General features: G+C 37.2%; 1 protein-coding gene across 1 annotated transcript; it reads right to left on the bottom strand.

Moving 5' to 3' along the window:
- Positions 1-4,471: 4,471 nt before the first annotated feature.
- On the bottom strand, positions 4,472-5,404 carry LOC110148992 (olfactory receptor 2A12). Its single transcript, XM_020911296.2, has one exon. The coding sequence runs from the start codon at positions 5,402-5,404 to the stop codon at positions 4,472-4,474; it is 933 nt and encodes a 310-aa protein (XP_020766955.2).
- Between the last annotated feature and the right edge of the window lie 7,036 nt (positions 5,405-12,440).

A 12,440-nucleotide genomic window follows, 5' to 3' on the forward strand; every position in this document is an offset into this window, starting at 1 on the left:
TGCTGAGGAGAAATAGTTCTGGAAAAGACTTTCCTGATGAAAAGAGAAAGACATACAAAAAGACTTTCTCTTTCAGTTCAGTTCAGTTCAGTTGCTCAGTCATGTCCGACTCTTTGCAACCCCGTGGACTGCAGCACGCCAGGCTTTCCTATCCATCACCAACTCCCGGAGCTTGTTCAAACTCATGTCCATCGAGGCGGTGATGCCATCCACCCATCTCATCCTCTGTCATCCCCTTTTCCTCCTACCTTCAGTCTTTCCCAGCATCAGGGTCTTTTCCAAGGAGTCGGTTCTTCACATCAAGTGACCAAAGTATTGGAGCTTCAGCTTCAACATCAGTTCTTCCAGTGAATTTTCAGGACTGATTTCCTTTAGGATGGACTGGTTGGATCTCCTTGCAGTCCAAGGGACTCTCAAGAGTCTTCTCCAACACCACAGTTCAAGAGCATCGATTCTTTGGCACTCAGCTTACTTTATGATCCAACTCTCACATTTGTACATGACTACTGGAAAAATAATAACTTTGACCAGATGGACCTTTGTTGGCCAAGTAATGTCTCTGCTTTTAAATATAATGTCTAGGTTGGTCATAGCTTTTCTTCCAAGGAGCAAGTGTCTTTTAATTTCATGGCTGCAGTCACCATCTGCAGTGATTTTGGAGCCCAAGAAAAGAGTCTGTCACTCTTTCCATTGTTTCTTCATTTATTTGCCATGAAGTGATGGAACCAAATGCCACGATCTTAATTTTTTGAATGTTGAGTTTTAAGCCAGGTTTTCCACTCTCCTCTTTTACTTTCATCAAGAGGCTCTTCATTTCCTCTTCACTTTCTTCCATAAGGGTAGCGTCATCTGCATATCTGAAGTTATTGATATTTTCCCTGGCAATCTTGATTTCAGCTTGTGCTTCATCCAGTCCAGTGTTTCTCATGATGTACTCTGCATATAAGTCTAATAAGCAGAGTGACAAATACAGCCTTGACGTACTCCTTTCCCAATTTGGAACAAGTTGTTGTTCCATGTCCAGTTGTAACTGTTCCTTCTTGACCTGCATACAGATTTCTCAGGAGGCAAGTAAGTTGGTCAGACTGGTATTCCCATCTCTTTCAGTATTTTCCACAGTTTGTTGTGATCCACACAGTCAAAGGCTTTGATGTAGTCAATAAAGCAAAAGTAGATGTTTTTCTGGAACTCTCTTGCTTTTTTGAAGATCCAGCGGATATTGACAATTTGATATCTGGTTCCTCAGCCTTTTCTAAATCCAGCTTGAACATCTGGAAGTTAATGTTTCACACGGTTGAAGCCTGGCTTGGAGAATTTTGAGCATTACTTTATTAGCATGTGAGATGAGTTTAATTGTGCGGTAGCTTGAACATTCTTTGTCATTGCCTTTCTTTGGGATTGGAATGAAAACTGACCTTTTCCAGTCCTGTGGCCACTGCTGAGTTTTCCAGATTTGCTGGCATATTGAGTGCAACACTTGCACAGCACAGTCTTTTGGTGTTTGAAATACCTCAACTTGAATTCCATCACCTCCATTAACCTTGTGGTCATGCTTCCTAAGGCCCACTTGACTTTGCACTCCAGGATGTCTGGCTCTAGGTGAGTGATCACACCATCATGGTTATCTGAGTCATGAAGATGTTTTTTGTATGGTTCTTCTGTGTATTCTTGCCATCTCTTCTTAATATCTTCTGCTTCTCTTAGGTCCATACCATTTCTGTCCTTTATTGTGCTCATCTTTGCATGAAATGTTCCCTCAGTATCTCTAATTTTCTTGAAGAGATCTCTAATCTTTCCCATTCTACTGTTTTCCTCTATTTCTTTCTTTCTCTTTGCTTCTTTATAAATTTTAAATATTGTTGTGCCAGAAAAATTCTACCACCAAAACATCTGAAAATAGTTTATCAACCATATTGCTCCCCTAAATAAATATTCATACTGCTTTCATTCTTGAAGATTGTTTTGGGAAATAAATATCTTATTTTCTTTCTACTTTTGTCTTACCTTTATTCTACTTTGATAATTTTTTCTAACTCTTTCTCCTTGGGACAGAGGAGAGAAATATCTATGTATTGTGTAGAATCATTGAATCCTTGGTGTAAACTACACTTGCATATATAATAAGGTTAAGAATACAGGTTCTGGATATAGATTGCCCATGTTTTAGTGAGGGAGGAAAGGAACAGGCTGAGCTGACTCCATCTTGAAAAAGATGGAAACTCCATCTTGCACTTTCAGTGAGCTTTCAACCATGTGCCTGGTAGCCATGGGGATAAGACACCTACAGCCAAACTGGCCTCCCGGACTGATAAACACCAGATTCCATACCAAGATTTCCCATCGCCAAAAAGAATCTAATAATCCCCTATGTAGTCAATCACCTTTGTAATCTTCATGGCACCCATTGGTGTAGGCCACAGTGTATAACCAGCTGACCCTTCTGATTAGGAATCATGGCTGTAACCTGATAGAATCTCCCTTTAACACTTTCCAGGCTAGGTTCAAGGAATCTGGGGATGCGGGCTTGAGCAGTACACTTAAGGTTTTCACAAAAGTCGGCCAGGGTCATGGCTAAGAGGAGACTCTGCCTTGGGCCCACCAGCGTAATAAACTGCACTCCACTATCTGCACTGTCCTTCTGAGTGAGTTTGCTTCCCGGAATGTGTGGCTACAACATTAGCACCAACTTTTTCATATGCTACCTCAACAATGACTCTGGGTAAATTACTCAGCCTCTCTATTCCTTGGTCTTCTCATGTTAAAAAAATGATAATTAAAAGTATAAAATAAAAATGTATCTGTCTCTCCCCTAACTTGAGTGCTCCTTGGTTTCAAGAAGAAAACATGGGGATGCCTATTGGTCAGTTTGTCTACAGAGATTTATGGAGGCTTTTCTCTGTGCCTTGTTCTGCCCTAGTTAATACAGACATAGCTATGAGTAAAACAAAGTGAATACTTGTAGTGATAGTAATTTTGTATGTTAGAGATTGTAAACTGTGAATAAACCTATAAACAAATACAAAAGAGGAAAACTTCAGATACTTAAAAATGCCATGAAAAAGATACACTTCAGAGATATGTGAATGAAATTCAGCTAGTTTCAACAAGTGGGACTGTGAAATATGCTGGTCTTTGAGGAAGAAATTTGAAGTCTATGATGTTTGAGACCTGACAAATTAGAAGATCCAGTAAAATAGGAATCTCTGTCTTGTCTTTTCAGTCTTTTTATGCTCTTTTCTGATTAACAGATACTTTTAATTCCAGTCTAGTCAAATTTATCAATATTTTCTCTGGTGGCTAATTTGTACATTGGTTTAAAAATCCCTCCCTTTCATACTTTTAAAAGCTTTATAGTTTTGCCTTTGACACTTATGACTTGTAAATGCTAGGAATGGTTTTTTAGCATGCTTGAGCACCTACACGGTTACTCAATAGTACCAGAAGCATTTCCTGCAAAGCCCTTCCTTTCCCACTGATCTTCCATACCGTGTCACTCATATAGTAACTGTTTATAAAGTCATGAGTCAGCTTCCTTACTTTTCTTTTTTCAGTTTGTTTATTAGTGAATCCCTGGATAAAGACTACACTGTTTTACTTATTTGCACTTTATAGTACATTTTGTTGTAAAATCCTCTCACCTTGTGCTTCATCCTTGTTAATGGTACTTGGTCTAGCCATTGCCCTTCACATTTTAGAATCAGCTTGTCAGGTTCTGCAGATACTCACACATTTCCAAGATATTGTAGGATATTTATTAGAATTACACTGAATATATTCATCAATTTGGAGAGACTAAATATTTGCTGTATTATGTCTCTCAATTCAAGAGCCTGATATATCTCATATCGTATATATGTATATTTAGTTACCATAGTGCCTCAATAATTTTTCTAATTGTCTCTTTATAGTTTTGTATATCCTTTGTTAGATTTATTTCTAAGCATTTCAAATTCATTATTTATGGTAGCATTTTATAAAATTTCATTTTAATTATGGATTACATTAATAAGTTAATTTATTATTCTTATTGCTTTATTTATATTTGGGAGGTAAATCTTCTTTAGGTTGAAAAGAGTTTTACCATTAATTAATGTTAAATTTTGTCAAACAATTTCTTCATTGTATATTTTGTTAATGCGACAATTTTTTAAATTATTTGAATGTTAAACAATTATTGCCTTTTCAGGATAAAAACTTTATAATTTACTTTTACTTTTATGGATTTGTTTTACTAATATTTTCCTTAAGATATTTGCATTTGTACTCATGAATAGGATTAGACTGTGTTTTCTATTTCGTAACGTTTAACTCAGGGCTACTATCAAGAGCTTAAACAGTAAAGGTATTTATTTTCTCATTTTATAAGAATTCCAAAGATAAAGAGTACAGGGTTTGTTAAATTAAAAGACTCAAAAAGACATTCAAGGTTTCAGAGTCACGAGGACAGGCTCACCATACTTCAAACCATCTCTCACAACGATCTCTTCTTCTCCAGAAATCTCCTCAGGGCACTCTTCACCTCTGCATTCCTCAAACTGTAGATTAAGGGATTCAGCATAGGGTTGAAAAGGCTGTAAAACAATGACAGAATCTTCCTTTGTTCTTGAGAATGGCTGGACTTGGGGGCCAAGTACATGACGATGGCACTGCCAAAGAAGAGCCCCACCACGCAGAGGTGGGCGGAGCAGGTGGAGAAGGCCTTTCTGCGGCCCTCACCTGACTGGATCCTCAGAATGGCGGCCAGGATGCGCGCGTAGGAGAGCAGCACCAGGCCGAGGGGCCCGACCAAGACCAACACGGAGCCTACAAAGAGGACGATTTGGTTGAGCTTGATGTCGGCACAGGCCAATTTGAATACTGATATGATTTGACAGAAAAAGTGGTTTATTTTTTGTGGTCCACAGAAAGGTAGCCTCAGAATGAGAGAAATATGGACCAGAGCCAAGAGGAAGCTGAAAACCCAGCACGTGGCAGCCAGGACGGTGCACACTCTCCAGCTCATGATGACCGAGTAATACAAGGGGTGGCAGATGGCCACATACCGATCGTAGGACATCACCACCAGACTCATACACTCTGTGACAGCAAATGCCAAATACAGAAAAGTCTGAAGTATACATGGACCAAAAGAGATGGTTTTCTTCTGCATTATAAGATTGGCCAGCATCTTAGGGACAGTGCTTGAGGCATAGGATATGTCAATGATGGCCAGGTTTGAGAGGAAGAAGTACATGGGGGTGTGCAGTCTGGAGTCCAGGCAGATGAGCCCCAGGATGACCCCGTTCCCCATCAGCGTGAGGCTATAGAATAACAAGAAGAAGCCAAAGAGGAAAACTTCAAGTTCTGGGTCAACTTGGAATCCCAGCAGGATGACTTCTGAGATCCATGTCTGATTGCTTCCCATGCTCTTTTGACAGATAAATAAAATGCTGCACTTAGGACAGAAACTGTAGAGCTGAGGGGCAGAAAAGGAAAAAAGTTGATATGCTCATACAAAGTGAGAATTTATGCCAGAGGCCACAAATCAGTAATTCCTGGATCCAATCAGCCCAAAGTCCTGTGATATTGATTAGATAATTTGCCTTTTACTGATATTTTAAAAATTTAAGTTATTGACCAATTTTAAAAATTAGTAGATTTAGCATAAAAATTGGGATCTCTATCTTCTTTTCAAAAAATAAAATATTTGTCATTTTTAAAAATTCATTAGCTGAAGCTAATGAGAAGATAGTGGCAAATTGTTTCATTTACCACTATTTTCACTAATCTCTGTTTTCTCACAGAAAATGAAGTTTAATGATGCTGAACAATTTTATCAGTATACTTAAACTATTGATTTATATTTTATTAAGGAGAAAGTAAATATTCATCCTGAAGATGAGTTCTTAGGTTCTCCTGTACTTCTAACACATGGAAATAAAATATAAAATGAACCCCCCCCCAAATATACAACCAGAGTTTAAAGTGAGACAGTTCTTCAATACAACAGAAATTATTCAGAAACATGATATGGTCCAAGTATGAAATCAGAGAATCATACCTGGAACTCACCTGGTATGTGGTCAGGACAGGTTTTGGGATATGGGGTACGAATACGGCTGATTGAAACTACAGGCTTTGATTGGGCCATAAAATGAGGTAAAAACAAAACAAAGATCACTGCTGTTGGGCTGCTAGATACAGTGGTTCTAAGGAAGTCAATGTGCTTATTGGCTCTGTCATTAGATCACTAGTGCCTGAGACACTATTGTATAGGACCTGATTCTAGGTGAAGGGCCCATGAAGTCACCTGAAGAACCAGGTGAGAGGAAGAAAGAAAAGGTGGAAAGACCAAATCAAAATAAAAATACTAGCGAAAACAAAAAGACTTTTACTCAGTGTGACTAAAAACATACAAAAAAATCTCATGCTAAAGAGGAAAACAAAGTAAACGATTGGAACTTGATTCGTTCAAGATGAAACTAAATTTATAGAAGAATCTTCATAAAATTTAATATAGTTAAGGATGGTTAAGATGTTCCAACAGACTAATAAAGGGTATGTTACTTATTCAGATGTTTAATGAGTTAAGAAAACAAATAAGGAAGTCAGGAAAACACAATCAGTGTGTAAAAATAGGTCAACTGTGGACCTCTGAAGGAAGAAATATAGCCATACAATTTTTAAAAATCAATAAGGAAAATAATTTCCAGACCTAAGATTAAGGAGGGAAATAGAGTCTTGGGAGGTCACATTAAGAATCCACTCAGACTTGAATACAAACAGAGGGATAATATTTTGAAAGTGGAGTTTACATACATGAATAATAGATTAGAGGCTTAGAAAAGATAGTTTCCAGAGCAAAAAAGAATGAAGAAAATGGTGAAGAAATAGTATTTGAAGAGATTTCACCATAAACATTCCAGAATTAAAAATAGACCTAAGTCCTTAAACTGCAAATATTTATTATATTTAATGAGTGCAATACATGAACATAAATGTACACTCAAGCAATTTTTCATAACTGAAGATGATATAATCTTCAGATAAAAATGTATTCAGAGAACAGAATAGGATAAATAAAAAATAAATTCTCAAAAAAATGTAAATTCTTAACAATCATCTCTTTGACTATTGTCTTTTCTTCATTCTCTACATTTCACTGTGTATTGACCTTCTGGAATTAATCAATGTTGTAGTCAATCAACCTATCTTAAGGCTCTTAATTACCCCCTTAGATTTCTTTTTACTCTTTTCATCATGTTTTAGACATAACTATAATTCAATTGCACATTTATTCTATGAAAGATGCCAAGTTACCATTTATCCCCTCTACCTATTTTTTCAATGCATTTTTCCTCTAAAATATTTTTATATTGATTCATAGTCATTGTTCTTGGTTCATTATAGTGTCTTTTTTGCTTCTAAAACTTTGTGATTAAAAATAAAATTTATTTATGTATTTATTTGGCTGCACCAGGTCTTAGTTGCAGCACATGGGATCTTCAACCTTTACTGCAGCATGCGAACTCTCAGTTGCGGCATGCGGGATCTTGTTCCCTGACCAGGGCTTGAATCTGGGCCCCCTGCACTGGGAGCATGGAGTCTTAGCCACTGGACCACCAGGGAAGTCCCCGTGATTTTTAATAGAAGTTATAATTTCTTTTGTCTCCTAAGCAGTCCTTCTTAGACTTTATAGTTTACTTTTTTTCAAAATTAAGAGGAAATACTAAAAGTTATCCAGGGTAAAAATAATTATATACATAGGAACAACAATTCAACTGAACACAACTTCTCATCATCAGCAAAGGGTCTAGAAGCAATAAGCAATTTTCTTTAATGTGCCAAAGAGGGGACAGGCTGTCTTTCTAAAATTATGTATATTCAAGAATTCGTTTGAATGAATGAGAGAAAAGTAAGACTTTATTTATATGAAGATAAGATGGTATTACATACCTACAGATCCTCAGAGTACTATGAAAGTATATTCCCCAATAACAATAAAGGATAACCTACAGGTAGATTGACACATAATTTGAAAAAGTTATTTTGATTAGTTTTATAACCTATAGATTATAAAATGATTATTTTTGCATTTTAAAAGCAGACATTAAATCTTTGAAAATGAGTAAACAGAGAAAGGGATATTAGATAGAAAAGTTAATATTAATATTCTTGATAAGAATTGAATTCTGAATCACTTGAAATTTGTTAGAGTACTTGATTAAATTTAGATACTATCAATTAATGGAAATCATTTTAAAAAGGTATGACATAAAATCTATGGATCCAAAAAAAAAAAAAAAATCTATGGATCCCCAAATTACAAGACAAATGAAAAGAAAGTAAAAGCATTATGAATCCACAGCAGGAAGAAGGTAGAAAAGGAGAAATAAAGGAGCAAATAATTTTATACTGAACAGAAAACATAATTTAAGCTGATATTAATAAATCTATGTATGTAAATGAAACATTATGCACAAATGGAAGACATTAAAAGATAGGTGAAGGTGAAGTTGCTCAGTCGTGTCCGACTCTTTGTGACCCCATGGACTGTAGCCTGCCAGACTCCTCTGCCCATGGGATTTTACAGGCAAGAATACTGGAATGGGTTGCCATTTCCTTCTCCATTAAAAGATAGAGTTAATCATAATAAAAGGAAAAAAGAAAATCAAGTTATAAAATCCTTTCAAGAGTCATACCTAAACTACCTAAACATAAATACAAACATACAAACTCTCTGTCACTCTCCTTGACTCCATCTCTCTCTGTCTCTCTCACACACAGACCAAGGTGAAAGATGAAATAATCGAAAAAAATGTTTGAGCCATATAGAATCTGGTAGTTGCTATACTGAGATAACTTCAAAGCATTTATAGACTCATGGGAACTACTACAGAATAATAATGAAAAGGTAAATCCACCAGAAAGATAAAATTCAAAATCTATTTCCTACAAAGACTTAGCGAACATCAAATAGGAAGAAACATCTTTAATCTGAGAAAAATATCTCCAAAACTTACAGAAAAATTACATTTAATAGTAAAATAATAAAACTTTTCTCATGAGCTAGAAAATAAACCTAATGTGCTTCATTGAAAACACTTCTATTTAACATTGTCTCATAACTAGTCAGCAACAGGCAAAAAGAAGAATAAAGGGCACATTAAAATGGAAAATACATACACCAATTGTGTATGAAGAAAAAACTATAGATGAACTGTTGAAATTAAGTGTAATTATAAAAATTCTGGATTCAAAGTCAATGCAAAAAGTGAAAATATATAGATGTTTAAAAATTGGAAAATTTGTAAAGATTCTAAATTTCTCCAAATTCATCTATACTTTCAATGAAATCCAAATCAGAATTCTAGGAAATTTTCTTTATTTGTGGAAATCAATAATCTTATTCTAAATTTTGTATGCAAAAATGTCAAAGATCAAGGAGAGCCAAAAATATCTGAGAATAAAAAAAATGAAATAAAAGGAATTTATTGATCATAATCATGTATATTGTCACCATGCTTATTTAACTTATATGCAAAGTACATCATGAGAAACACTGGGCTAGAAGAAGTACAAGCTGGAATCAAGATTGCCGGGAGAAACATCAATAACCTCAGATATGCAGATGACACCACCCTTATGGCAGAAAGTGAAGAAGAACTAAAGAGCCTCTTGGTGAAAGTGAAGGAGGAGAGTGAAAACAGTTGGTTTAAAGCTGAGCATTCAGAAAACTAAGATCATGGTATCTGGTCCCATCACTTCATGGCAAATAGAGGGGGAATCAGTGGAAACAGTGGCTGACTTTATTTTTCTGGGCTCCAAAATCACTGCAGATGGTGACTGCAGCCATGAAATTAAAAGATGCCTACTCCTTGGAAGGAAAGTTATGACCAATCTAGACAGCATATTAAAAAGCAGAGACATTACTTTGTCAATAAAGGTCTGTCTCGTCAAGGCTATGGTTTTTCCAGTAGTCATGTATGGATGTGAGAGTTGGACTATAAAGAAAGCTGAGCTCTGAAGAATTGATGCTTTTGAACTGTGGTGTTGGAGAAGACTCTTGAGAGTCCCTTGGACTGCAAGGAGATCCAACCAGTCCATCCTAAAGGAGATCAGTCCTGGGTGTTCATTGGAAGGACTGATGTTGAAGCTGAAACTCCAATACTTTGGCCACCTCATGCGAAGAGTTGACTCATTTGAAAAGACCCTGATGCTGGGAAAGATTGAGTGCAGGAGGAGAAGAGGATGACAGAGGATGAGATGGTTGGATGGCATCACTGACTCAATGGACATGGGTTTGGGTAAACTCTGGGAGTTGGTGATGGACAGAGAGGCCTGGCATGCTGCAATTCATGGGGTTGCAAAGAGTTGGACATGACTGAGTGACTGAGCTGAACTGAATTATAAAACTGCAACTATTAGTCAATGTGGTGTTGAGGCAAGGATGAACAAATAAACCAATGAAATATCTTGGTTAACTCAGAAATACAGAAATACACTCACACACACACACACACACACACACACACACACACACTTGATCTAAGACAAAGGTGGCACTGATATTTTCAATAAACAGTGCTGAGTAGGATGGCTATCCATGAGGAAGAAAACTAAGACATGACCCTTACCATATATATTATAGAAAATAAATTTCAGGTAGGCTTTAGAACTAAACATAAAAGATACAAGCAAATCTTCCAGAATACAAATTAGAGGCTCTTAGAGTAGCAGTATTTCTTAAACAGACTCCAAAAGAAGATTGTCTCATTACAATAGTGAACATTCTGATCAGATTTCCATTTTTTGTGTGTATTTTGTAAGTTTAAGAACAACACATTTTCACTTAGGTTAATATCTTTAACAACCATTTCTCAAAAGTAATCTAGAGAAAGAGAGAGAGAAGGCACTTAAATTTTTAAAGTTTTTATAAAGCAAATGTTTTTACTTAACATGATGCAAGATACAGAACAGAGGTGAAATGGGGAGACAGTTTTTGTAGCAGAACATTTTACCATATTTCCAGCTGCAAATACTTCCCTCTAAGCATAAGTGACAGTGGCGCCACATAATCCCACTCTAGGATCTGATTAAGGGTTTCCCTGGGATCAGAACCACTACCCCTGGAGAATAAGGCTGGAGCCCTGTGACCTGGGAGGGACTAGTCAGAGGAATGAGGAACCTATGGTTAGACAGTGTAGGTATCAGATGTGACTCTGAGGCCCCAGTACAGAGCAGGAAAGGGATCTTCAGAAAAGTGCCATTTTTGTCTTCCTAAACCTGATTATTTCTGCCAGCCTTCTGTCCTCTTCTGTAAACCACTGACCAGTATATAAATAATGATTTGTGCAACTGTGAGCTGGTACTATTTCTGATCTTTTCCTCAACTTGGGCTGGAATGTAGAGGAAAACTCACAGAGATGGGAATGGCTGGAGCTGAGTCACCTGCTCCCTGGAGTGAGTGCAGTGGATGGGGAGTCCCAGACACCTTTTCTGTCCTGACGGAAGGACGGGACTCAGGGTGCTCAGAAGCTTCGAGGTGTGAGGGTTTTAGAGTCCAATCACCTAAAACCAGCCCATTCCCCAGAGGCATTCCTGTCGAGCCCAGGGAACAAATTACTAAGCGTCTTCTCACCATTCTGTCTTCCCTACAGAGTGGACCCTCCCCTCTTTGCTCTCCCGGTTTGCCATCCATGAATGTGTGTGTGTGTGTGTGTGTGTGTGTGTGTGTGTGTGTGTGTGTAACTACTTAAGCAGAGAAATAAGAACTCAGGAAAAATGGCTGGGGTAATCCTACTCAGAGAGATCTTGGTATGAAAATTTAACAAGTCTAAGTCATATATTATGGATTATGTCACATAGAACAATTTCCAAGTAATTAGACTTACTATGTACTTGATCTTCAAGTCATGCCTGCCTCCATATCCCCTTTTGGAATGATTTAAATGTCATGATGTGATATGTGTGGACCCCATGGAGCTTGTTAAGACAGAACCTCAAAGGACCAAATCCTCCCTGGAGAGTGAACAGTCTTTGTCTGCTGAAAAGTGTTATTATGAAATGAACTACCAAAAACTTCCATTACAAATAATTGCTTTTACTCAGAAACTCATAAAGATTGAACTCTATTCTCTTATAATTGGGGCATGTTTTGTGACTTTAAGAATGCTGGACTTACTCTCTTGAGATAGAAAGTCATCAGGCAATACTGTTTCATGCTGGCATGCAGTAGGCAAACATCTGTTCTGAACCACTGTGTTTTGGGCAGAGACCTGGTTTGAGATATCAATTTATGGGTTAGCAGCATATGTAATGGGCTTCCGTGGTGGCTCAGACAGTAAAGAAATCATCTGCAATGCAGAAGACCTGGGTTTGATCCCTGGCTTGGGAAGATCCCCTGGGGGAGGGCACGGCAACCCACTCCAATATTCTTGCCTGGAGAATCTCCATGGACA

The sequence above is a fragment of the Odocoileus virginianus genome, chromosome 1, assembly GCF_023699985.2.
Source record: "Odocoileus virginianus isolate 20LAN1187 ecotype Illinois chromosome 1, Ovbor_1.2, whole genome shotgun sequence".
Lineage (NCBI taxonomy): Eukaryota > Metazoa > Chordata > Mammalia > Artiodactyla > Cervidae > Odocoileus > Odocoileus virginianus.

What these genes read in the sequence shown, in the direction of transcription:
- LOC110148992 (XM_020911296.2), bottom strand. Translation starts at nt 5,404, where the DNA reads ATGGGAAGCAATCAGACATGGATCTCAGAAGTCATCCTGCTGGGATTC.